This window comes from Aspergillus brasiliensis (assembly GCF_001889945.1).
Source record: "Aspergillus brasiliensis CBS 101740 unplaced genomic scaffold ASPBRscaffold_5, whole genome shotgun sequence".
In the NCBI taxonomy this organism is placed as follows: Eukaryota; Fungi; Ascomycota; class Eurotiomycetes; order Eurotiales; family Aspergillaceae; genus Aspergillus; species Aspergillus brasiliensis.
The window spans coordinates 2,143,682-2,168,111 of record NW_027137446.1 but is presented as its reverse complement, the minus strand read 5'-3'; the positions used below and the strand labels follow the sequence as shown (position 1 = coordinate 2,168,111).

Sequence of the window (24,430 nt, the reverse complement as noted above, 5' to 3'; positions counted from 1 at the left end):
GAGCAGCTTCCTCTGGAGATGGGATCGCCTTTCAGTCCGACAGTGAGGGTGGGTTGAGGGGGGTGTTGAGTCGCGACTGGGGATGCTGGCGGTCGAAGCGGAAACGCTTGGCAGTAATTGATTTGCTTATTATTAGAGCGGGTCTCCTCCGCTTATCTACTAGGCACTATGGAGTAGTTATACTCCGTACCATAGTTCAAGGATTGGAGCTTGCTCTTCTCAGCCAATCTCATCCGAATGTGTAATGATAAGTGCAGTTTAATTCAACAAGGGAATCACTTCTCAATGCCCTAGTACCGGGCCATCACAGGGCAAACCCCCATAAAAAGACATGTCCCTTCGATTATCCTTGGGTTGACGGTTCAATAAAAACCACCAGGCTTGCATCTTTATTCATCCAATAATAACCACAGGATCGACCGTGGAACTATATACAAAGACGACCGGTCATTTTCACGAACGATCGTCTGATGCGAACTTTCCCTGCCAAAATGCCCTGAAGTGTTTTTGCTGCCCCGCAGTGGAGATATCGTCAATCTCCCTAGGGGTCAACTGAAAGGTTAAAGCGCGCAAATAGCTGCTTAAGCGGGCTTCCTTACTACTAGTCGTGATTGTTATACAGCCACGGTCCATGGACCACCTCAGAAGAATCTCCCCTTCACTGACTGCATATTTCTTGGCCAGATGTGGCAGCAGGTCATCGACAGGCCCTCCTGTCGACCGAATGATAGGAGTCAAAGGCGCATAGCTGACCGTTTGGATGCCTTGGCTCCTATGGAAGTTGAGTAGATTGCCATGCTGTAGATAGGGATGGAACTCGATCTGGTTGATGGATGGCGGAACTGTAGCTGTTTCCAAGATAGCCTCCAAATGGCTCTGCAGGAAGTTGGATACACCAATTGACCGTGCCTTTCCAGCGGCCTTCACCTGCTCCATAGCAGCCCAGGCTGTTTGAAGGTCGCTATTTGACTTCGCAAAAAAAGGCGAGTGAATTAAATACCTAGATATAGCACCCATTAGCCCTCCGCATTTGGCATTAACGAAGAAGTCTTCAAGACGGTAGAAACATATTGTCGGCACGATTACCTACAGATCAACGTAACCAAGCTGAAGCTTTTCTAGACTTGCATCGATTGCCCTCGGAATATCTGCGATGTTCACGCTCACCTTAGTGGTTACGAATAGCTTATCTCGTTCAACCCCGCTCTCCTTGATAGCAATTCCAAGCTCAGGCTCAGTTCTGTAAGTCTCGGCACCATCAAGGTGGAGATATCCCAGTCGGATAGCATTCTTGATGGATTCAACAAGCTCCCGGTTGATACTGGTGTCTCCTTCCTTCTTGTACCAAGCTGTGCCGCAGCCATATCCAAGCTGCTTCCGTTAACAAATGTAACTAAATTATGGGCCAGGTGGAATACAATTGAGTGTGCTACTTCCAAAACTTACCTGAGGAACACATATGCCGTCGCTTAACCTGATGGATGGCATGGATTTCAGGGTGTTGGCCATTTTGATGTTATCGATTTGACTGGTGTGGTAAAATCCTTATTCGTAGACAGAAGCAACTTCAACTTGTCGAAAAGCAGAGGAGACCTTTCGAGGTTTATAATTGGGTGCAGAATGGACTCATGATGTATTAGAATCCGGATCGGATCAGCTCCGGCTCCACAAACAGTTCAGCTTCATCCCGCACTGCGCATGGCCTGAACCTCTGAGCCTTCCCCGCCCCCACCATCCTCCCATGAAGAGGTTCAATCTCCAATGATAGATGTTGTGTTACTGAATGTGATAATTGACCAGCGTGCAGTCCAATAAGTGGCAGTTTGGATGCGGAATCGGTACTCCATAAGCGGAACGATTTGAGGGGAATGATGTCATAGCCCAGGTTGGCCTTGCCGGCTTACTTAAAAAACGGCCCGTGTCCATTGCAAATAAGTTAAACTAACTAATTGACCAAGAGATAAACTGAACTAAACAGCTACACTGGCAGTAATAGTCAAAACTTATTATAAGAACCCGGTAAAAGCCGTCTTCCTATTCGCCTAGGTAGCTTGTCGAGGGCCCGTATTTACTTGACATATCCCTCGCTCACTGTTTTAGTACTTCCATGGGCTCATTTGCCGCTCATCCTGGCCTTCTCCGCGCCCGTTTTATGCTGGCCCGCAGCACACTCTACCCATCGCGGACCAGTCGAATTCGCTTGACTCAAATGGCGTCGCAGCTCTCCGGCACTAATGGAGGGCTTTCATTAGCTGAACTCCCTAAATCTAACGTCTTCACTTCCAAGCTTCCTCCCGACCCAGCTTTTGAGACCCCCGAGGCGTCACATCGAGCTCCCCGTGAGACACTCGGCCCACGGCTAGTGAGAGGTGCGCTATATACCTTCGTCAGACCTGAGCCGGCGGAGGAGAGCGAACTTTTGGGAGTCAGTCAAAAGGCTATGGAAGACCTTGGTCTAAAGCCCGGTGAAGAGCTTTCTCCCGAGTTCAAGGCTTTAGTTGCGGGTAATGATTTCTACTGGGATGAAAACAATGGTGGCATATATCCTTGGGCACAATGTTATGGAGGTGAGAGATGTTGAACCCATTAAGTTCCTAGGCCGAGTTTAGTATTCACTAATAACTTCAAGGATGGCAATTGTACGTTTCCATACAGTAGATGCCTTTGCTTCTTCGAAATTGACAGATCGCAGCGGCTCATGGGCTGGGCAACTCGGCGATGGAGTGAGTACTTGCTTTTAGACACGAGGTTTCATCGACGGAGATTAATGAATGATTATCCAGCGTGCAATCAGCCTTTTCGAAACCACAAACCCAAAGACCAATACCCGCTATGAGTTACAACTCAAAGGTGCGGGGCGGACTCCTTATTCCCGCTTCGCCGATGGAAAGGCCGTGCTTCGCTCTAGCATCAGAGAATACATAGTATCAGAAGGTATTACATCAGCAACTCTCTAATCGCGCAGCTTAGACTAACTGCGAGTAAAGCTCTTGCTGCACTTGGTGTTCCAACCACTCGAGCTTTGTCGATAAGCCTATTGCCTCAATCAAAGGTGTTGCGCGAACGCATTGAGCCCGGAGCTATAGTTGCCCGATTTGCTGAATCGTGGCTGAGGATCGGAACATTTGACCTCCTACGGGCGCGGGGAGATCGTGAACTGATTAGACACTTGGCGACGTATATCGCCGAGGAGGTGTTCCAGGGCTGGGAGTCTTTGCCTGGTATGCTGCCGTTGGACCAAAGCCAGTCATCTGACGCTGTAGACAAACCCCCGAGACATGTGTCTTGGGACCAAGCTGAAGGGCCGCCAGGCTCGGAAGAGAATCGGTTTGCAAGGCTTTACCGTGAAATTGCACGGCGGAATGCCAAAACCGTTGCTGCTTGGCAAGCATATGGATTCATGAACGGGGTGTTGAACACTGACAATACTTCCATCTACGGCCTTTCACTAGATTTTGGCCCATTTGCATTCATGGACAATTTTGATCCCCAGTACACGCCCAACCATGATGACCATCTCCTGAGATACTGTTACAAGAACCAGCCTACCATCATCTGGTGGAATCTGGTTAGGCTCGGCGAGTCTCTTGGAGAACTCATTGGTGCAGGTGAAGGTGTTGACAAAGAGGAGTTCGTGAAGGATGGTGTGACAGAAGAAGCCGCACCTGCTATTATTCGACGCGCGGAGGAGATCATTGACCGAACAGGCAAGGAGTTCAGAATGGTGTTCCTGAATGAATACAAACGCCTCATGAGCAACAGGCTAGGCTTGCAGAGCCAGAAGGAATCGGACTTCCAAGTACTGTTTTCGGAACTGCTCGATACATTGGAGGCTTTGGAATTAGACTTCAATCACTTTTTCCGCAGACTGTCAAACGTATCACTGTCGGATATAGAGACCAAAGAGATGAGAGAGAAGATAGCATCTGTCTTCTTCCACAACGAAGGGTTCGGTGGCATCGGATACACCGAGGATTCTGCGAGGCAACGAGTTGGAGATTGGCTTGACAAGTGGAGACAACGCATTATAGAAGACTGGGGCGTTGGTCAAGATATTGAAAGACAACAGTTCATGAAGAGTACAAATCCAAAGGTAAGCCTATCATTACCCCTCTTTCTCCTCCCTCGCCACAACACTAATAAGTGGATATCTTCTTAGTTTCTGCCTCGCGGCTGGATCCTCGATGAAGTTATTGAGCGTGTTGAACGCCGCGGAGACCGAGAAGTACTCGGAAGGGTGATGCATATGGCACTTAATCCCTTCAATGAAGAATGGGGGCAGAATCATGATGAAGAGGTGCGCTTTTGTGGGGATGTCCCTCGGTTCAAGAGAGCCATGATGTGCAGCTGCAGTTCTTAAACGTGTTCCCATAATCCCCGTCCAGTATATTAGAGTCCGCATTTAGTGTGCTTTAAGATAAAATGAGAGTTGTTGTGCAGGTACTAGCTGATGCTACTGAAAATGATCGCAAAAATATCATTGTTTCCATCCTCTTTCTTCGAGATGAAGGCTACTCCCCAACAATTCCCTGGAGGGCTAGGCCGAGCAGGCAAAGGCCTGACTAAGATGGAACCGTGGAATTGACATTGCTTTCATATGCTAGTTGTGTGGACAAGTAATTCTTCCGCATTACACAAGATTTCACATGTTTGCCCACCCGCAAACCCAGGTCACCACTTATCAGTCTTGCAAACTGATTCTCCCGCTTTTCATTGTTTGGAACACCGGACTCCATCCGTTTGATTCCACGATAACTGGATATCATTTCTTGGATATCTTTGTCAGCCGGCGGAGGAAGTCAATCAGAGACAGGCTCGCAAGCCAAGTCGTGCATTAGACCAGAGAACACGGGGTAAAGAGATTGTAGATCATCACGGTGAGCGCGATAAAGGTCATCCCGATATCCTGGTCTCGCGTATGATAGCGCGACAAAAGACAAACGGTGCAGCATGCAGATCAACTAATTAGTTAGGGCAAGCGGCCTGGACGTGACCAGGTTGCTTGCAGTTGTAGCACACCCGCTCACCCTTGGCCTCCGTAGGGCAGTCGCGGGAGACGTGACCGACCTCACCGCCTAGAACACAGTATTAGCGTGTCAAAATTTGAGACATTGTGAAGGGCGCGGTAGCCTACAGTTGTAGCACTTCTGACCGTTGGTGCAGTCGCGAGCCATGTGGCCGAAGCCACCGCAAGAGTAGCAAGTCTGCTGACGGCTGCCAAAGCCACCACCGTAGCCGCCGCTCTGAGGGCAATTCCTAGCAATGTGACCGACACGACCGCACTTGTAGCACTCCTGGCCACCGCCAGCAGCAGCACCGAAACCCTCGGCGGGGCTAGCCTGGCACTCGCGGGAGATGTGGCCCACACCACCGCAGCGGTAGCAAGACTTCTCCTTGGGCGCTACAGTGCATTCACGGCCTGGATGGTAGGCTTCTTAGCAACTCCGGAAAATATAATAAAAAGACGGAGAAGTGACTGGAGGGTCCGCTGGGTTGACTTACTGACGTGTCCCTGTCCTGTAATGATGCAAAGATTTGGTTAGAACGACTGAGGGTCAACGGCAACGGCGCGAAACAGGCCAGTGAACGAGAAGGAATAGGGAAGATTGGGCATTGACGTGACGCAGAGAATACAAGGCCAGGAGACATACCACCACAGTTGTAGCTACCGAGTTTAGTCAATAATGTTTACAGTAAGAGAAAGATAGACAGTGCAAGTTAAGCATACCAGGTAGGAGTGCCCTTCTTGGGACAGTCACGGGCCTGTACAGATTAGAACGTTGCCAAAACATGAGTATAGGCACAATTTCGGAAAAGCTGATTGGGAATGCTCTGACGAGATGATGGTGACAGGGAAAAGTTTACCTGGTGGGAAGCATCACCGCCTAGAATGAACAAAGATATCTTGTTAGCATTTCCGTGCAATCCAGAATTTCGCTTCGCCAGGGATGGTAGACACAGCGCTAAGCCGGTAGCATAATTCTCTATGAGAGAAATGGGACAGATAGGTGGTCATGGAAGGCCAAAGGAACTCAGTTCTTAACTAAGGACACAAATGCAAAAAAGAAAAAAAAATATCTTGGAGCATGATGGGCTATCCTATCATGGACTTTCAAAGAATCTTTTTTTTTTTACACCCCTCGGCTGGAGCTGCGGGAATGGAGGCACAAAAGGTGCATGACAAAATCGAAGGGCTCAGGTTTGACCATCGACGGAACAGAGCAGGGGGACTCACAGTTGAAGCAACCACGACCTCCAGCTTGGAAACTCATTGTGGATATAGGATGTAGATGAAACTGGTAGAACTTTTGGGATGAGGAGGTAAGAGAGAGATGGTGATTGCCAGGTGAGGGTTGAGAGGGGGGTGGAAACTGGGTGATCAGAAATTTAGGTAGGGATTTCTTGCTAGCGCCGATAAATATTAACCAGCAGGAAAAATAATCAGATATGCGGACAGTCGGTGCGGGGGAGCGCTTCCCGTGGTTCCTGCAGGGCTTTAACGCCGGGAGGCCGCAACACACAACAGCTGCCCGCTTCCAGACCTGGGTTTAATCCTGGCTGTCGCGCCATACCCACACCCACCTCTATGCTGTGCCCTTAGCCAAGTCCTAGTACTTAGCTTTTCCAGGTATCTAGCGTTTAGCCATCTGCCACCATGCCGTACATGTGGTGGCGATCGTAGCAGACACAATGAGGGGTGAGATCTTTCGCGTGACCTCGTTAGACGGACGGTACATACTGGCTTCCCCTCCGCGACCTCACCGACGAAAGCAGACTGATCCTCGAACAATACTCTCTTAAGGAGCTGAAATTTAACCCGCACTATGTGCTTAATGATTGATGCCCTGCAAACAGCGAGTGCATGCGCAGCCGTCTTTCACAGCGTAGAGGGGTCGACATTGTGATCACGCAGTTACTAGGTCGCTCGGTTGGAACAGCAAAAAAATCATTTAACATGACCGCGGGAGGAAGAAAGGGAGGGAAAAAACCCGTCTTTTAGTTCAGGCAGGGCAGGATGGTAGCGCTTTAAACTACGCCGTGACTCTTATAGCTCCCTCCCAAGGTCCTCTCCAGGCCGGACACCTTGGTTGCACCTGACGTTCCCCATGTCGATCTAGAGTGGGCTTACGCTTACTCCTCGGTTTCCTCATTCTACTGCCTGCTGTTGCCATGAATTTCCCTTCTGATACGACCTTTGGGAGGTTCATTGGCGACATAGTCAGATCTTTCAAATGGCAGGGGACAGCAAAGGCTTTTCTGACACGGTTTGAACTCTGATCTATGGTATCTATTTTGTTCCATTGCAAGTTTTCATTTCACGTGAAGTCATATAATTCGAGCATCTGCGTTCCAACGCCCTTTTCGCGAAGCAGAAGGACTCGCTCATCGTCGAAGCCAATGCAGTTGTGCATCCTCGTTAATCCGTAAGTATTGTCAACCGAGTTTGATCGGGTTGCGTTAAGTTGACCATGAGAAGACTCCGACACTAAGTCAAGGCTATCATGTCGTTGATCTGCCTTGTTTTCCGGGCTGACTCGGATGCTATTCCCATCCCTTAACGCCTTGTGCCCTCCGAGCGAAGAGACCAGAGATTCAAGTTCCCATATCCTGATGTCGTCTCCTCTAGAGCTCACCGAAACCGCCTTACCACGATCGCTAACTTGTACGGCTGAGACCGACGATGTATGACCCCAGAGACGCTGGCAGCTTGTCACGGAAAGGCTTGTCGAAGTGGAGACCACAAGGTACACAGTTAAGGTATTGTCCGCGTGCGAAGTCAAAAGGTAAGGGTGAGAATAGGACACCGAGGTTGGTGGCTCACAGTGTGATATTGAAGGTCCGGGTGGCCAGGCATTTAGCTCATTCCTGGAGTCTATCACATATGTGGTGCGATAGTCCCTTTTTGACTGGCTGCGAGAAGTTGGGGACACCATTCCGTAATGGCAGTCGACTGTCGTAGCAAGCCGGGAACTCAGCTGCTGACCGTCCAAGGCGAATTGCAATTCTTGAATACCTAGTGACCAGCCGCAGCCTATATGGTAAAAACTGTACACTATAGACGCTACTATCTTGGGACCCGCAGCACGGACAGATAGCGATATTGGCTCCAAGATACTGTCCGCCTTGAGAGTAGTAAGTAGCCGTGGGGTTAATGACCAACCGTCCTCGTCCGTGATTGTTTCATACAGGGATAAAACCTTGTGTTGAGAGACTAAAAGGAGGAAAGGGGAGCACGAGGCCATTGCTGTGATGGCTTCACCGGTGCATTCAACGTAGGCAAAGCGCGTTTCAATCCAGAAAGTTGTGGTGTCTAGAGTATAGACACCGAGACTGCCATCCTCAAAACCAACTGTAACATCAACCAAGCTCTGCTGGGGACCGCTCGTCGCAGCCGCCATTGCTGTAGGCGCGGGTAACGATCGCGACGGCGATTTTGTCAAAGGAGACCTTGCTAAACATTGTTCAGGCTTCTCGGCGGCCCAAGCTCTTAGGCCGTGATCTGAATCCGCTGTAAACACGATACCAGCACAAAACGTCACTAGCATCTGTCGACGAAGGGGTTGTGGAAACTCGACCTCTGTGACTCGACAGACTCCCTTAGACCAGTTGTATCTGAGACGATACTGTCGTTTCCAATTCGTGGCTACTCCTTCCTTTGCCAAATGACTGTGGTCAAGCCAGGTAGACACTCTGGGCGAATACTCGATTTCAGATCGGGATAAAAGTGCACGCTTTGCATTTGGTAACCGACGCGCTCGAGGCCGTACCCATCGAGAATAATACTGTCTTTTCCAGAGCTCTGAATCTCCAGCTAAGGCATGGAACCGGCGCGAGAGTCTATGTGGGGGAAAGTAATGAGCTGTGAAGTCGGCACTCTAAGCGAGGAGTACATACTGTTGGCAGACAAGCAGAGAGGGGAGAGGCAGAAAAGACAGTATATGAAGTAGGAGCTCGTCACTTAGTGTGGATATGTGATCAAGACGGCGGCTGGGAGTCGTGCGGAGACGCTTTGGCGGAGGGAGATCTTCAACATTGCGCCTCTTTGGCATTCTGAGATTGGTGAAGGCAGTCACAAAACTCGGCACAACTGACTGCACAAGCCAGTACTCGCTGGATGAAATCACTCTTTTTTGAGAGGGAGGTACCACTTCCTAATCCGCCTAATGTCAGGGCGGAGGCTTATCTGAGGGTGGTTGATACGGTATGTATGGTGGACAGATGTCACGAACGATACGGTACGTGCCGAGGTAATAGAGCGTCCTGTACTCTGTACTCCATACGATCTGGGAACTACTGGTATTACTGCGGGTATCTATCTATGCGCGTCAAAGTCGCGTGCCGTAGCCGCCCCAAACTACTCCGTACACCGGGAAGACCTTTCCTGTTTGTAGCATAAGCTTTTATCAATGGAGGTTCTAAAACAGTTCCAAGCTTCTGTTACCCAAGCCTTTGGCGATCATTTCAAGGATGCCTACGAAAACCTTCAACGAGAACTGGCTCTTCGAGACGCAAAGGTGCGGGCGGCCGAGGACAGGTCTAGAGTTGCAGATGAAGCACGAAAAAGAACGGACGCTGAAATGGAGGCACTGAAGAATGAGGTTATTCTTCTACGGGACGAGTTGCGTCTCAGGGATGCTGGGTCCGTTGAAGATCAAGTTACTGCTCAGAAGTCCCTCGAACTGGAAGCAACGTATGCGCCGCATCGTGTTATAGATCGTATATGTGCCAATCGCATGGACTCCGAGGGCTTCAGCTCTACGGAGGTAATGGCTGTGAGAGATATGTATGCCGCGCTTTATACAGAAGCTCAGACGCTTATGAAAGCCTCTGGAGAACTTCGAAAACAAGTCAAACGTCACAAAAACAAGTTGATGCGTTGGAGAAAGAGCCTTGACCGCGACAATTTCACGTTGGTGCTCGATGGGGAAGCAGTTGATTTCCAGCGAGCTAGAAGAAACATCTGTGGAGAGCAACCATGCTTATCCGCTGACGTACCAACATCTACTCCATTAAACTCTACAGAACCGGCCATTCATCCAGTTGTGCGAGGAGTTTCGGCCCCTGTTTTGCAGACTATAGGACTAGGTGCCTTTGATGAATCTTCAAATGGCGACGTGCGAAGTGAGCCGGCTACAGCTCAGAGTGCGACTGCTCCGGCCGTAACTATCAAACGGAAACGTTCGGCATCACAGCCGCCCCATCGAATGTCACCTGCACTTCATGACAACGGCCCTACCCATGATAATGGCGCAGGTCAGCCCATTTCAATTAAAGACGAAAGCTTGTCGTCCAGCCCTCTGGAAAGGCCAATATCTAGCTGCGGGGCTATTGGAACCCAGGACCTAGACGAAGTTGGTGTCACGGTTGAAACTCCAACCAAGAGGAAGAAGTACAAGAACATTCAGCTCCAGCGAGCGGCTTCACCAGCGATTGGACCAAGACGCACAGGATCTCAACGATTTCAAGACTTGCCCTCAGCAACGGTTCATTCATATTTGGGACGACCCACGGTCCTGCAATCAATCGATGGCAACACAAGCACCAATAGATCTGACCAACGGTTAGGCACATCAGCTGCGCAGGGGCCAAAACCGAGACCCAAATACCCCATCTCGGCGATGGCTGAGGATGGCGAGGAGAATGACGCGGAAGCCGCTACATCGAATCGATTTGGCATGTCGGCAATTGAAGCTAGGTCACCACGTCCAGACCCAGGTAAGGAAGGCCAATCTGCCCTACAACGACTGGAAGGGCTTCTTGAAGGACCGGTACCTGCTAAGCAACAACTACAACCCAAAAGTGCTATTGAAGAATTCACAAGAAGTCGCACAGTGCAAAGCTCCCTTTCTCTTACTGGACGAACTCAGTCACATACATCCGATTACAGCAGGAGAATACAGGCAAATGCTGAATCAGAAACATTGCAGGTGGATTCGAAACCTGATACTGAACATGAACTCACTCAAGCCACCTCGTCTTTGGGAAGCGAAGCACAACGGATAAAGGAGAACGCCGCGCGTATACCATATAGAAATCTGCCGCTGCATTGCCTCGAACTCAGCCACTTCAAAATTAATTCAAACTATAATCAAGGGGTAGATTTTGCATTTAGCAGTGTCATCCGCACCACAGACGAGCGCAAGTGTGCGAAGGGTTGTATGCGCCCTGGCTGCTGCGGAGGCAAGTTCCATGCCATGGCACGCCTAGGCGGTCTTCTGACGAACGCAGCCTCTAACAAGGACAGAGAACAGGAAGAGCGGGAAATTCTGGAGGACTATTTGGGAGAGGAAAGACATATACTCAGTAAATTAAGCACAGAGGATCGGGAGAGCCTTCTGCAAGAGGCGAACGCCAGGCTCATTGCCAATCGATTTGGGAAGCATAAGCATCACCACCAGCGATCGGGATCGCCACCTGGATATTGGCGCACAGATATGCCCGATACACAGGAGTTGCAGCGTGATCATGAGGAGGCAAGGGAAATTGAAAGGGAGAAGGTGCGAGATCGATATCGAGAGGCAATGCGCCCGGGTGGCCTCTGGAAGTTTGCAGATGAGTGAACACAGTGTATTAGGCTTGAAGGGCTGCGCTCAGGTTTATAGAAGAGCTTCCGAAAGCTGGCTAGGCAGTAAATACAAGCCGGGGTTTCCCCTGCAGTGGCTTCTAATAGAACCCAAGCATAACCGCTTGTAGGTCAAGGTCTCCGTCTACTATTCATTGTATTGTATTGCATTTCTTGGCAAGCCCCGGACACGTGCCTTAGCCGCTACCGTGGTGCCTACCTCGGCCTACCTCTCCTTACCCACCCCCGTAACTAGCTTACGCCGTAGATAAAGTGCTTCTCCCAGACCAGCTGACACGACAGGAAACACTTTTCGGGACCTAGAGTTATTTTCCTAACTGATTCTTCTTGATACTGAGAGACATCAAGTTCTTCTGATCTTTCTATGGTTTCTGCCTGAATATGGAACCCTCATGGCGCGCCCGAAACCCGATACCTGCCGCACTGTTGCGACCTTCCAAATGGCTCCCACTGTACGAGGAGTTCGTGACAAAGAATGCTAGCTCTGTGAGCCAAGTAGAGTCCGCGTTGAGGTCTCTAACATACATTATCCCAGGTTAGTGCTTGAAGCTTGAGGTACAGGAATCTGATCGAGGCAATGAAAGGCTGAAGACCGCGTGTAGGGCGATACCGAGATTCGGAGATAAGCTCAGAGTGCGGTACGTTATTCAAGTGTCCCTCATGGTGATCTTTTTAGAGAAAGTCGTTCGCCTCATACTGACTTTTGCGAAAAGTGCATTCGGGGGTACAGCTTTTGTCTCTCTACCATGACTCTTTAGTTTCGCGAGTCATTTCTAGGTTACCGTCAACAATCCCACGGCCTACACCATCACCTCATGCGCGCTACACGAAGTATTGGACCTCCCACTCTTCACTGTATCAGAGAATCGCCCTCGCACTACAGATGATTCAGTATACAGAACTGCTGTGGGAGATGGCAGCTCGGCGTCGTGGTGAGAAGGTGCGCTGGCGTGTCATCGTCTTAATCGAAGCCGCTAAGGCGATCTGTCGTCTGTTGCTCCTTCGTCTCACCAACTCTAGACCATTAGTCAGTCCTCCGCTTCCTGAACGGGAAGTGGATCCCAGGTCGCTGGAAGAAGAGGACAGTAGCGACTGGAATGGCATGCAGACACCTGTTAGCGAACGGTCGTCGGATCTGTGCTGGACTATGCCTCGCACAGGGCTGTCACTTCCTTCCCTGCCTAATGTGGACGACCTTTCCAACTACTTGATATCCAAAGTTCTTACGGCCGACGATATCAAACCACCAAAAACGCTGTTGCACCGAATCACTGGTCAGGGGCAATTCGCTGAGATTCTATACATCCTCCGTCCAGTAGTTTATGCGCTCATGCTGCAACGATACTGCAAAGACAGGCGGAGTTGGAAACCCTGGCTTATCGGTTTCGGCATGGAGTATGGCTGTCGACAACTAGCCAAAGCTGATCTTCGCGACAGAGTCGCAGGCGGTCTTCGGGGATTGACCGGACTGGAGCGGGAGGAACTGAGGAAGAGAGGTTGGGCGATGGGTTGGTGGTCTATGCGCGGGGCTTTCTATGAGAATATCACCAAGTACGGAATCCCAGCCTTTCCCACACTACCGACATGGTGACACGGTATCGTACTAACTTTTTACATAGATCCTGGTTGAAAAGCCTGACCGGCAAGATGAGGGGCAAACCTCTGCTAGATTTGGTAGGCAGCGTCATCGAGGATTACGAGTATCTCTGGGACAGCTACTACTTCTCGACTACAACACTGTGATGTTCGCTGTATTCTGCCAACGTCAGATGTTTTTGCCATCTTTGCCAGCATCTTTGCTCCACCTCGGAAGCCCCATGTGCCTCACACAGCAGTCTTCTCGTGCTTAATTTAGATACCCGATGAATTACCATCCCCAAGCAATCCATTCCACTGTTTTCAACACTACATCCTGTCTTTGCTTCAATTTGCGCGTTAGTGTAAAATTACACATCAATTTCATATGCTTCCACTGAATTCAAGGATATTCACACTGCAAAAGAAAGTGGGTATCATTTGGTCATTATTATCGTCATCTCTGGATCTGCGCTTGATAAGATATAAACCCATGTCTGGCTAAGAGAGGACCTCTGCGGACTTTGACCCGTACCATTCCAGCAGCTCATGCTGAGCTTTTGTAGAGTTGCCGGTCGAAGATAAGAGGAAGTCCCTGAGCTGTGTGTTTTCTTCATCTTCTCCCGGCCAGTCGACCTTTGGCCTTCCCTTCAACTCGAGCATCTCTTTTGCAGTGCCCCAACTGAATCGGCATTCATTGCCCCATCCGAAAACCGGATCCATATTGTTCTTCAACCAATTGACACACTTTGAATCAGAGGGATAGCCGCTTCCCCAACTTTGTGGCGCCACTGCCTCTGATGGATCTTCCGCATGGACGTCTTCATATATAGCCTGATGACAGAGCTCCAATGCTACGTCTCTGGTCACTTTGGCAGCAACACTTGCAGCACTCACGCACGGATATAACGAGTCGGCCTTCTTCGCCACGGTGATCCGGAGTGACGGGAATATCTTCTCGAGTTTCTGTTGGTAGGTTGCGGGGTTTCCAATTGTATCGATGTAGACTTCTCGGACGTCCATGTTGCGATCTTCGATGATCCCACGGATGAGTTCAATTGTAGCATCCATTGCTTGCGCATTCAGGTTATAAGCTCCCGCTCCAGGCCGCATCATACCAGACGATATGTCACGCGCTGATAGTAGCTTCACGGCCCATCCGCAGGATTCGTGTAAGGGATTTCCCCGGGTGCATAGTAGCTTCATGAGATTAGCGCGCACGCCGGGCGTAAGGACTTTGCTGTCGTTGAAGCTATAATCACGAGTCAAAAGGGAATGGTGCAGATCTTGGGGTAAGTAGAAGGCGCTGTAGACCATGGGGCCTAGAACTGGACCGCGTCCGGCCTCGTCTACACCCAAGACTAGGTGATTCGGTGCAGAGCTCGTAGCAGGTTCAGCAACTTTGGAGGTTGCAATGATGGGAGGACAAGGTGAATAGTAAGAATAGGATTCCCCAGCGAAGAGCCGAGAGTGATCTATACTCGGAGGGATGAAGAGGCCTGTTGCAGTAGCGGGAGCACCCCCGAGGGAAGGGCCAGTGGAGTTGTCTGCCGATTCGCCCATACTTCCGTTGGAATCAAGAAGGACTTGCGATCACGACAAGCGAGCGAAAGGGGGAAAATTTGTAGACGGGGAGGGCAGCAGAGATGAATGTTGAAAGTGAAAGATGGACGCGTCCCAAACGGTTCCGGACTAGCGGCGCTTCCGCGCGTGTTTGTTCGCCGCCCTCACGGATTCCAACTCCCCTCCGCAGCATTCATTGCCCATCCCTAAGACCTGGGTTTTTCTTTCCCCTCTCCGTTAAATTGCAACTGCTGTGATCTCCTACAGTCGCCTACTCACGTCTTGCAGGGCAGGTTTCCCGCGAATTTTGCCCGGTCCGCACGCGTCTCACCACCGCTGGACCCCTCTCGTTGCCTCCCTCGAAATTGCCGCATACAGCTTCCCGAATCCCCGGAACAATGGCTCCCCGGGGCCCTGCGAAGGCTCGCGAGTACGATTATGCCAATGTTGGCAAAGCTGGAAGGTTGGTATCATCGGTGCCATGTCTCATTGAACGCCCCTGTTCAGTATTTGTTCTATCCCCTGCTCCCCTTCAAGTCGCTTCCGTTCTTTAGATAGATATTCAATAAACTGATGCAGGTGAATGTCACAGGCGCACGGGGTTAATGTTGAAGGAAGGCAAGCGTGATGAACATGGAATGGAAGAAGTTGATGGAATATTCTCTTCGCCCGAGACGTCGCCCGTAAAAGAGAATGGCTTCAGTGACGGAGCTGAGGAATCTACCGGCTCGGATGGCATGTCTATAGACGAAGGTGCGATTCACAGCTCGTCATCATCTTGGATGAATACTAACGCTGATATACATCTGGCAGGGAATGGTCCGAACCCCACTGATTTCTTGAAGAGCAGACGGAGCTCTTACTTTCCGCCTCCTGTTGCGCGCTCGCCCATGAAGACCGGGCTGACTGGCTCACCTCGGAGGACTCCCGGCTTGCGATCTTCCCAAAGTCCGCAACGCGAACAACCGTCTTCCAGTCCCTCAGATGGGAAAGGTCTGGGGAGTGCCAGGGGGGAATCACGACGAGATGTATCTCCGCTTACTAGCCGTTCCATAAATGCGCCACCGATCTTGAACCACGTCAATGGTGCACGGAACAACAAACTTAATGATGAGCCAACAGAGGAGCCCATGGATTCTGGCTTTTCCGATAGCGATGCTGAGAATCAGCTAAACACAGACGAGAACGGACATTCGTTTGCACAGACACACGACGACTTTGTTGACAGCTTCAATGCAGGCGATGATGTCTTGACGGATGACCATGCAGATGAACAAGATGACACCGGCGCCGACCTGGACTCGCCAGTAACCGTGTCCGAATCCCGCAGCAAGAGGGGACAGGCCAAACCCGTTCCAAGGGTTGTCAGAGGTGTGAAAGGTGCAAGGGCCGGTGCATCCACGGCCGCGCAGGAGAATGAGATTGAGGAAGAACAACCGGCACAAAAGCGCAAACGTCCTGGAAGGCCGCCACGAACGCAACGCAAGTCTAGTGATGAAGCGGAGAAAGAGCGGCCGTCGAAAAAGCCTAGGGTATCGGACAAAGCTGATAAATACCCAAGTCCTTCCGGTAATGCAGAGCTGGACAAGATGGTGGAGAACTATGTCAACCGCACAGGGCCATTGAAGGGTCGGAGTCTCTATATTCTGAAGCGCGAAGTACCTTCCGAAGGCGCTGCCACCCATACACGATCCGGGCGTGTTTCTGTCAGACCTCTTGCATACTGGCGAAACGAACGATGCGTCTATGGCGATGGTGAAGCTGTGGAGGGCCAGCGGTATCCGCTATCGACTATCAAGGAGATTATTCGCACGGAAGAACTCGAACCGGAGAAACCGAAGTCGAATAAGCGCCGTTCTAACAAGAAATCCAAATCGAGGAAGGGTAAAAACGACGAATCTTCGGATGAAGAAGACGGATATGTTGATCCTTGGGAGAAGGAAAGTGGAATTCTGCATGGCTATATCAGGAAGTGGGACGAGGAGGCGCAGGCAGTTGGTGAAGAAGAGGACATCGTTGGTATGTACTGTCATTTGATTATGATTGCCGTGTGCTAATATATCCGCTCGTAGACCTTGCGTACGCCCCTGCTGGGATGGAGACAAGGAGCGTCAAGGACTCCTCGTGGCGGTTCGCTAAACTTCTCAGTTCGCCTTTCTTGGGATCTGGGATTGTGGAATTGCCGCCTGGAGGGGTAAAGAAGCCCAAGAATTCGAAGAAGATGCACATGGTTTTCTACATCTGCCAGGGTCGGGTGCAAGTAGACATCTCCGGTGTTCGATTCAGTGCCGGCAAAGGGTGTGTCTTCCAGGTACCGAGAGGTGAGTGAGCTCTGTATACAGCTATTCTTGACGAGATCGGAGACTTGGTCCCGTACCGATGGAAATTCTGACTGAGTTTGCAGGAAACTATTACAGTTTTGCCAATACGCAGAACAAGGATGCCCGTCTGTTCTTCACGCAAGGCTGCGTCCCGGTGAACGACGACGATTCTGCTCCCGGGTCGGCGACGAAACCTGGTGCCATGGACGGGGATTCCAGCACCCCGACTGGCCGTCCGACTGGCATAAAAGGTCGACCGAAGGGCAAACAGAAAGCAGGCGGACGTAAAGCAACATGATTTCAATTATGAAATGTTGTGTCCGGGTTCGCTCTATACGTCTTTTAATATCTTGAAACACTCACCACCTATATCCTGCCCACCACCGGGTTTTGACCTCTGGATTAGCGCTAGTTACGTGAAATTATTGGGATGGAAGTGTGCTTACGTCCTCATGGCTTTGTCTCCCATTCTTTTCTTCTCCTGTGTTTTTTTTTTTTTTTCCTTTTTTCCTTCCTCCCCCCTCTTTTGCAGACAGTGGGTTATCAATGAACAAGGGAACATGAGCTGTAGATTTATCGAAGTAACTTCGAGGGAGATTAGGAGTACATTGTAGCAGGCTTTGCTTTCTTTTATGTTGTTCTGTGTGTTCATACTTGACGCTATGGGGGGTAAACCCCGTATCAAATCTCCTCCATTATCTCATCGTCCAAGTCATCCAACTCCAACGGCGGGAAATCTCCTACCTCGACCTTCTCAGGCTTCACGAAAACACCAGTCTTATTCGGGCAGGTGAAGAACCTCTGGCCGCCTACGCTGCCATCGTTCTTCCCTAGCGGCTCATCAAGCTCAATGCCTATCCAGATAGGGAGAGCCTCGGAATCTAACTGTACCTTCTTGGGATCCACGCCCGGGAAAGGAATCGTAGGCACTGGACCAACAAACCGAATCGTTCCTCGTCGGATATGAGGCGGGGACGAGGGCAAGACAATGGCACGTTTATCAACAGCAATACCTACATACATACGATCATTAGAAATTTTTGGCTTCAAGGCACAAGTCTGGCTGTTTTCGGGTCGGAAGTTCGCGAATCCAACTCCCCGACCAGGGGTAGCAAACTCATGGACGCCTTGTTACTCACCTCTTTGTTGGATCTCAGCGGCATCTTTCTCTGATTGCTGGCGGATGGACTCTTCCGGGGTTAGAGCACTTGGGTCGAACCGGCCAAGTTTTTGGTTCTTCTTCCATGCTAGAACGGAGTTCGAGAGTGATTCGTAGGTGGATGTAGGAAGGACGTATTTCTCGACGGATGATAGGTCGGTGAAGTTTGGCCGGGCTGACTGAGGACGGGTGTCATGAACCTAGGTTGAGACATGAGTATGTGCTCCTGGTATGAACTGGCAATCCTGGTTGATATGTGTTTCGGGATTTGACGGGAGGAAACCAGGGTCTTCAATGAAGCAAGACATGGATCCGTTGAGCAGGTCATCATGAAGACTGATTATTGACCGGAGAATGTCATTTCAGACGCTGAGGGAATGTCCAGGCTGCCGGAAATTGAGATGAATGAGAAGAGCAGGACCTACCTCAATCTCAGAACCTTTCATCAAACCCCAGTTCCCGATGATCGTGTCGTCGCCTTCAATCCATTGGTCGGGATGGCCGGGGGACTTGAGAAGCAGCCGCTGGCTACCCGGCGGTACGCCAGTCATAGTCTCCAGCTTGCCTTTAAGCTGCGAGACGCTCCACGTAGGAGTAATACGACGCTCTGTCAACAAGCGTGGCTCGGCACTGGAGCTTGTCATGGGCGTGGTAATGGCGACAGAGATGTCCGCCGGAGTAGGTTGGAAAGCCATGGTTTTGAAACCGTCTAGAGCAGTTTTGAGTGGTTGCAATAGAAAAGAGTTTGTGAAATTTGGACTGCTTCTGGAGCTCAACGACCTACTGCGTTGTCTCTGTCCGTATTTGCAGCCCGAGGGCTTAATTCTTTCTATGTTCACGAATTAGATAGAGAAGTGCCAGAAAGGGATGGTCGAAAGATGAAGGAAGATGACATGATTAAACTCCAACCCTCAGTGAGATTGGAGGTAATAATCAGGGTCGGGCTACACATCATTCATATAATTTAGGGTGCCCCGCGAGGGGCTTCCACTATAGGAGAATAATGTACAGACTCGGAGGGGCCATTGGCGCATTCTGAATAGCTTACAAGGTCTGAAAAAGGGGGGATTGTGATACTGACCAGATCAAGGCGCCTCTCAGAGATAAAGGAAGTCAGAACTAAGCTCAGTGCAATGGCTGGTGCTATCAAAGCCGAGAAGGATTGACAAGCAGGGGAATATTTAGTCTCAATAATGTTCCTGATAAATCGTGGGGATGTTTGCTTCCTTTGATGCCAAACCGCCAATGAGCACGTGGTGTACGGTATTGGAATACCTGAGGGTTAATATTACATACAGTAAGCTCACAGACATTACTGATACCATACAGCGTACACAGTGCGAGATGACGTCTGATCGATCTGTAGGAGAAAATTCCGCCCCTCCTCCGAACATCCAAATTTGTTTCGTTTCTTTGCACGCTGCCAGCAACCTTTAGCCCCTGTTCAGCTGCGATCATTCGATCTACCTCTACCTCGCGCTGCTGTCCAGACACCAGAGTCGCTTTTTAGGCTACGGTGGGACACATTAATCTAGAGAACGACCCTAAACTCTCGTAGAAACAACAGTTAGATTTCTGTCGTGGGAGGGGTTTCTGCAGCATCAGTGTCGAAACCAAGAAGGGGGAAAAGCACCAAGTTATAAACAAAGATGGCTGCCCCGAATGTTCCAGCTCTGGCAGACATTCCCTCGGATGACCAGGAAGCGTATGAAGAGAAGAATGTTCACGAAGTGTACCAACAAATTGCCAGTCATTTCTCCTCCACTCGTTACAAGGTATTACTTTTCTTCCTCTGCCGAGCTCAGCCCCTCGATAATTCAATTGCGACCTCGGGATCCTCTTATTAACCATTCAAACAGCCTTGGCCCATTGTGGAACAGTTTCTCAAAGGGTTGGAGCCTGGATCCGTTGGTTTGGATGTGGGATGTGGCAATGGCAAGTATTTGGCTGTGAACCGCGAGGTCTTTATTGTTGCTTCAGATAGGTATGTTTCTTCTCGCCGCACTCCCGGGCACAGATTATTTCTCTCGTCTCTTCGTGGATATTGGAATTCAATTTCAGATTTGTGTTTCTTTCTATCTACCGTGTTTCGTATATGGGTATTTTCATGTTCATTCCTGTCCAATAACCCCGTTGCACGCAGGCATTGACCTCCCGTTGTATTCAAAAAGCTGATCATTCCATGTCAGATCCGCAAATTTGGCCCAAATTGCGCAAAAGCATCAGCCACACTCAACCATCATAGCCGATATCCTGCACCTCCCACATCCTGATTCCTTCTTCGACTTTGCCATTTCGATTGCCGTCATTCACCACCTGTCCACTCCTGATCGAAGGGTCCAAGCTATTCGCGAAATCCTGCGCACGCTGAAACCTGCTACTGAAGATTCTCCGGGTGGGAGAGCCCTGATCTATGCTTGGGCCCTAGAACAGAAGAACAGCCGTCGAGGCTGGGACAAAGGTGATCCGCAAGATATAATGGTTCCCTGGGTCATGAAGGGTGCCCCTTCCGCGGACGCTCCATCCGACCAGCCAAAGGTGTTCCATCGGTATTACCACCTTTACGAGGCGTCGGAACTCGAACAGGATATCAACAAGGCGGGAGGTCGTGTCCTGGAATCGGGATATGAGAAAGACAATTGGTGGGCGATCGCAACGCGGACCAACCCAGGATCAGCATGAGATACATGAATGCAGTGGGATCATCGAGATCCAGCCTCGAAGCTAGTCTTCCACATCTGCACAGCACTCACGACAGGAATGACGATACGAGCATTGGACTCGTCAAATTGAGGCCTCCTTTCGAAGGTGCCCTTTTCATGTGTAGCAAGATCAAAGCCAGATGAGGATAATGAAAAAAAGCGCACACACGCACCCGGAAGGGCTATACATATGATAAGCCCTCCCACGAGTGACGAAGATATACCTCCAACCAGCGCTATGCAATTCGTAATAACGCAAAACACACAGGCATAGACATCGTTTTCTTCATACCCTCTACGGGAGGGTTCGAGGGGGGAGACCGAGGTTGGGTCCCAAATGACCACTGTGACCACCCAGGTCCAAGGGTCGCCCCAGCCTATAATGTTCGCGAGGGGCCGGGAAAGTTGGGTGCGGTGCAAATGCAGGCACTCCAGCGGTAAGTTCTTCTACCGAAGGAAGTTGCGGTGGAGGAGGAATGGGACGGGATGTTGATCCTTTTCTTGGTCGAGATAGAGACGTGCTGGCTCTGCGAGTTCGAGGTGCTGGCGGATCTATGGCGGTGCTGGATAATGAAAATGGAACTACTCCCGCTCGACGAGCCATCTCTTGTTCTCCAAGTTGCCAGTGCATGGCTTCTGCAGCCCTCCACGGAATGGCCATCTCTTCTGCCACTTTTGACCACATCTCTGCTTTGAATCTACAATAACAATCAACAGCCGTCTTTGAAGTATATCTTGAGGTCCCGCCTCGCTTGTCGCATAGAACATACCTTTCGTATAACCTCGCAAGTTTGTTTTTCTTATCCTCATCCCACTCACTTCTGCGTTCCAAGTAATTCTGATAATGTAGACGGCAACTGATGGCACTTCGGCCAGGAAGGCGTTTGCTAATATCCTCCCACTTCATGCCACTCCCTCGTAGCTCAATTATCAGGGCATCCTCCTCCGGGGACCACTTTGATTGCTTCTTAGCCGGCGACTCTGCTGTATGGGCAGGTTGGAGGCGCTTGGCAGGCACCGTAGCCGGGATTTTGGACGTAAGCTGGGGCACTGGGGGAACTGAGGACAATGACGCTGGAGCGGCCACTGGCAACACAGGTGCCACCGAGGGTTGCGGGATTGCGCTGGGTGGGTAGCTAGGCGCTGTAGTCACCGAGGCGGCTTCCTCTTCATCCTGAGGCTTCAGCAGCAGTGAGATATCCACTTTGGCGGGAGGAGGCAAGATGACTTGATTTTGTAACGCGATCATATGCGCGGTTCGCAGCGGAAAATTCCTTTCTCAAGTGTAGATATGTGTAGCAGAAAGCACCATATGCCAAGATGTATAGAAAAATGATAGCTCAGAAGCCCCGTCTGACTAAATGCAGAGATGAAACGAATTGAGGAGGGCGGGGAAGGTGTCAAGACCAAGAGAAGATGGAAAGAGATCAAGAATATATCCACTGGAAATAGAAGAGAGATATAGCCCGGGTTACCAAAGACGTCCCAACCAGTGAGATGAGTTAGTACCCTTGTTGGATCTTCTGTTGTTTTCCGGAAAATCCACTAGTCAGTGGCGAGTGTATCGGTGCCACTGCGGCAGTGTCGATAGGGCAGATAGAATAAGAGAAACCGCCAATTAAACTCCGGGCCACTTGGGGGGTGTGCGAGGGAGGAGAATGGATGGAAAGCGATAATGCAGACAAGTGTATTCGTCTGGCGAATGGCACATATAATGACGGAGTCTTCAGGTCGGAGAGAAAGTTGATATGTCCGATAGATGTCGAGCCGATGGCGTCAAGCTGGAGTCGGGCGAAATATAGTAGGAATCAAAAATATACGTAGTACTTGAGTGTCTGAACAGTCGAGAATACTTCTGGGGGCTGAAGAATATACTAGAAGTACTAGTAGTGGGCACCAGTTAAGTATAAGCAAGAGGTAAACAGAGCGCGATATTCAACGAGGGTAAATGGAAGAAGATGTGAAGAAGCTGAAGACGGGGAGGGAAAAGAAAGTCAGGGAAAGGGAGAAAGGGCCAGACGAGACAGATGAAACGTCTGGGGATGCATAAGAAGAGAGATCATCGGGGACCGTTGACAGCTGGTTGGCGCAGCAAATAAGAAGCTCAGCAGTAATAATGCTGCTATGGGGAGGGAAAAGGAAGCTAACGAAGAGGCGAGGCCAGGGCCAGTGGGTTCGAGAAACCGTTTAATAAATAAACATTAATACTTGAGATCATTAGTTAGCCATCATTATTTTTTTTATTGATTTTTATTTTATTTTATTTCACCTTATTTCTGTTTGTGTTTCCTTCTTTTTTAAGAAATTATTATTATTCGATGGTGTTTTCTTGCTCTATTCCGAATTCATTTGCCCCTCGAGGGAAAGCCGTTATTCCCCCCTCTTCATCCCACTCACTCACTGTCTTTAGTCCAATAGCAGGTCAGTCAGAGAGGGTTAAGGTCCACGCCCAGCCGTTAAGTCTCGAAGGGAGAGTATCAGATACTATGGTACTCCCATTAATGGGATCTAAGGTAATCTATCTATCTGGCACATTGGCTTGAGCAGGAGTAGTGGAAGAAAAGCACAGCAGGAGAGATGGGAAGAAGAACCAGGAAGATCAAGAAAATAAAATTCTAGATATAATATAAAATCCACTCCGATCATCATGATAATGAAAATGATGAGATTCACCATTCCTCAACAACATCCACTTCCCCCCCCCCTTTAGAGCAAGGATCAAAACGGCACTGGGCATAACCAAAATAATAATAAATATTATTATCAACGCGGCGATGATTATCAAAACGGTTCCACTCCCGGGTACTATACTTGACGGGAAGGGCCTCACTGGCGGTCAAACCTCTCCGGAAGAACGTTCGAGCCCAGCCTCGGTCATGTTAATGACTCGGTTGGTTGGTTGGTGAGTTGGCTGGCGAAACAGGATGGATGCAATCAACTCCGTCCTAGCCTTACCTAAGGTACCTGCCCACCTCCTACCAAGACTTTTGGACTGTCTGCTCCGAACTTACCCAAGAGAAGCTCAACCTGGGACGCGAATCCCTTTCAGGATGGCCATGATAATCATCAGCATCATCGTCGTCATGGCCATAAAGAAAACGATCATTATTATAACATGGTAAACAAATTGGAGACACACAGTCGGCACTAAACCACGGCAGTGCGCTATTCAGTTGCGTTATTATTTCGTTCTCCCAATTATAGATAGGCGATCACTTTGAAGTATATGCGTAGGCATCTATACACAGATTGTGTTTCGTGTCGTGAGCAGAGATATTCTCTGGCATATACATGGAGGCAAATCCATCGAATATGCCTTGTGCTGCATCTTAATTTAGACCGCATTATCTGGGAATTTCCCTACAGATCCTAACTAGCACTTAATTGGTCCATTAGGGGTGTCTTTCGGGTGTTTTGATGTTGTTGTCAAGGAAAAGAGAAAGTTGCATACATGCATAGTACACTGTTCGGTAACCCTCTCTCCCTCCCCTCAGGAGGGGCAGCATTGTTATTGCTAGAGAAGGAA

The 24,430-nt window shown here is 49.9% G+C and overlaps 12 protein-coding genes across 12 annotated transcripts; 6 read left to right on the top strand and 6 right to left on the bottom strand.

Annotated features, from left to right (window-relative positions):
* Window positions 1-212: 212 nt before the first annotated feature.
* Window positions 213-1,844, bottom strand: ASPBRDRAFT_151794 (aldo/keto reductase). The gene is made up of 3 exons (XM_067619333.1): window positions 1,447-1,844; window positions 1,091-1,374; window positions 213-1,000 (listed from the first exon to the last, which is right to left on the bottom strand). The coding sequence occupies exons 1-3, from the start codon at window positions 1,507-1,509 to the stop codon at window positions 454-456; spliced, it is 894 nt and encodes a 297-aa protein (XP_067480295.1). The 5' UTR covers window positions 1,510-1,844; the 3' UTR covers window positions 213-453.
* Window positions 1,845-2,107: 263 nt separating this feature from the next.
* On the top strand, window positions 2,108-4,360 carry ASPBRDRAFT_29919 (YdiU domain protein; the record flags this gene model as incomplete). The annotated part of the gene is made up of 5 exons (XM_067622712.1): window positions 2,108-2,567; window positions 2,656-2,723; window positions 2,784-2,934; window positions 2,988-4,093; window positions 4,160-4,360. The coding sequence occupies 5 exons, from the start codon at window positions 2,108-2,110 to the stop codon at window positions 4,358-4,360; spliced, it is 1,986 nt and encodes a 661-aa protein (XP_067480294.1).
* Window positions 4,361-4,799: 439 nt separating this feature from the next.
* Window positions 4,800-4,952, bottom strand: ASPBRDRAFT_123005 (uncharacterized protein; the record flags this gene model as incomplete). Its single annotated transcript, XM_067617560.1, has 1 exon — window positions 4,800-4,952. One exon carries the CDS (start codon window positions 4,950-4,952, stop codon window positions 4,800-4,802), a length of 153 nt encoding a protein of 50 aa, XP_067480293.1.
* Window positions 4,953-7,239: 2,287 nt separating this feature from the next.
* Window positions 7,240-9,136, bottom strand: ASPBRDRAFT_42823 (WD domain protein). The gene is made up of 2 exons (XM_067624875.1): window positions 8,896-9,136; window positions 7,240-8,838 (listed from the first exon to the last, which is right to left on the bottom strand). Exons 1-2 carry the CDS (start codon window positions 9,048-9,050, stop codon window positions 7,317-7,319), a joined length of 1,677 nt encoding a protein of 558 aa, XP_067480292.1. The 5' UTR covers window positions 9,051-9,136; the 3' UTR covers window positions 7,240-7,316.
* On the top strand, window positions 9,116-11,697 carry ASPBRDRAFT_74888 (uncharacterized protein; the record flags this gene model as incomplete). Its single annotated transcript, XM_067629260.1, has 2 exons — window positions 9,116-9,202; window positions 9,393-11,697. The coding sequence occupies 2 exons, from the start codon at window positions 9,116-9,118 to the stop codon at window positions 11,559-11,561; spliced, it is 2,256 nt and encodes a 751-aa protein (XP_067480291.1). The 3' UTR covers window positions 11,562-11,697.
* Window positions 11,698-11,965: 268 nt separating this feature from the next.
* On the top strand, window positions 11,966-13,327 carry ASPBRDRAFT_124306 (peroxisomal membrane protein PEX16; the record flags this gene model as incomplete). The annotated part of the gene is made up of 4 exons (XM_067617681.1): window positions 11,966-12,119; window positions 12,187-12,222; window positions 12,298-13,135; window positions 13,204-13,327. The coding sequence occupies 4 exons, from the start codon at window positions 11,966-11,968 to the stop codon at window positions 13,325-13,327; spliced, it is 1,152 nt and encodes a 383-aa protein (XP_067480290.1).
* Window positions 13,328-13,660: 333 nt separating this feature from the next.
* On the bottom strand, window positions 13,661-14,722 carry ASPBRDRAFT_124496 (ribonuclease H2 catalytic subunit RNH201; the record flags this gene model as incomplete). Its single annotated transcript, XM_067617699.1, has 1 exon — window positions 13,661-14,722. One exon carries the CDS (start codon window positions 14,720-14,722, stop codon window positions 13,661-13,663), a length of 1,062 nt encoding a protein of 353 aa, XP_067480289.1.
* A 199-nt stretch (window positions 14,723-14,921) lies between these two features.
* On the top strand, window positions 14,922-17,533 carry ASPBRDRAFT_563488 (Cupin domain protein). The gene is made up of 5 exons (XM_067627550.1): window positions 14,922-15,185; window positions 15,315-15,475; window positions 15,536-16,741; window positions 16,795-17,043; window positions 17,127-17,533. The coding sequence occupies exons 1-5, from the start codon at window positions 15,121-15,123 to the stop codon at window positions 17,339-17,341; spliced, it is 1,896 nt and encodes a 631-aa protein (XP_067480288.1). The 5' UTR covers window positions 14,922-15,120; the 3' UTR covers window positions 17,342-17,533.
* A 191-nt stretch (window positions 17,534-17,724) lies between these two features.
* ASPBRDRAFT_176839 (TBCB family protein) lies at window positions 17,725-19,266 on the bottom strand (the record flags this gene model as incomplete). Its single annotated transcript, XM_067619843.1, has 3 exons — window positions 18,628-19,266; window positions 18,183-18,402; window positions 17,725-18,137 (listed from the first exon to the last, which is right to left on the bottom strand). Exons 1-3 carry the CDS (start codon window positions 18,895-18,897, stop codon window positions 17,725-17,727), a joined length of 903 nt encoding a protein of 300 aa, XP_067480287.1. The 5' UTR covers window positions 18,898-19,266.
* Window positions 19,267-19,851: 585 nt separating this feature from the next.
* ASPBRDRAFT_124628 (tRNA (carboxymethyluridine(34)-5-O)-methyltransferase) lies at window positions 19,852-20,884 on the top strand (the record flags this gene model as incomplete). Its single annotated transcript, XM_067617710.1, has 3 exons — window positions 19,852-19,977; window positions 20,062-20,186; window positions 20,392-20,884. 3 exons carry the CDS (start codon window positions 19,852-19,854, stop codon window positions 20,882-20,884), a joined length of 744 nt encoding a protein of 247 aa, XP_067480286.1.
* A 315-nt stretch (window positions 20,885-21,199) lies between these two features.
* ASPBRDRAFT_176835 (MYB DNA-binding domain protein) lies at window positions 21,200-22,153 on the bottom strand (the record flags this gene model as incomplete). The annotated part of the gene is made up of 2 exons (XM_067619842.1): window positions 21,200-21,602; window positions 21,675-22,153. 2 exons carry the CDS (start codon window positions 22,151-22,153, stop codon window positions 21,200-21,202), a joined length of 882 nt encoding a protein of 293 aa, XP_067480285.1.
* A 413-nt stretch (window positions 22,154-22,566) lies between these two features.
* On the top strand, window positions 22,567-22,825 carry ASPBRDRAFT_123081 (uncharacterized protein; the record flags this gene model as incomplete). Its single annotated transcript, XM_067617571.1, has 2 exons — window positions 22,567-22,679; window positions 22,753-22,825. 2 exons carry the CDS (start codon window positions 22,567-22,569, stop codon window positions 22,823-22,825), a joined length of 186 nt encoding a protein of 61 aa, XP_067480284.1.
* Window positions 22,826-24,430: the final 1,605 nt, after the last annotated feature.

Bases quoted from the DNA above. Each gene is read 5' to 3' on its own strand.
- ASPBRDRAFT_151794 (XM_067619333.1), bottom strand. From the start codon at position 1,509: ATGGCCAACACCCTGAAATCCATGCCATCCATCAGGTTAAGCGACGGC. The intron at 1,375-1,446 runs GTAAGTTTTGGA...TGTTAACGGAAG, and splicing joins ACGGCATATGTGTTCCTCAG to CAGCTTGGATATGGCTGCGG. The intron at 1,001-1,090 runs GTAGGTAATCGT...TGCTATATCTAG, and splicing joins CAGCTTGGTTACGTTGATCT to GTATTTAATTCACTCGCCTT.
- ASPBRDRAFT_42823 (XM_067624875.1), bottom strand. From the start codon at position 9,050: ATGCCAAAGAGGCGCAATGTTGAAGATCTCCCTCCGCCAAAGCGTCTC. The intron at 8,839-8,895 runs GTATGTACTCCT...TCCCCCACATAG, and splicing joins TCTCTGCTTGTCTGCCAACA to ACTCTCGCGCCGGTTCCATG.
- ASPBRDRAFT_563488 (XM_067627550.1), top strand. From the start codon at position 15,121: ATGGCTCCCCGGGGCCCTGCGAAGGCTCGCGAGTACGATTATGCCAAT. The intron at 16,742-16,794 runs GTATGTACTGTC...ATCCGCTCGTAG, and splicing joins TGAAGAAGAGGACATCGTTG to ACCTTGCGTACGCCCCTGCT. The intron at 17,044-17,126 runs GTGAGTGAGCTC...CTGAGTTTGCAG, and splicing joins TGTCTTCCAGGTACCGAGAG to GAAACTATTACAGTTTTGCC.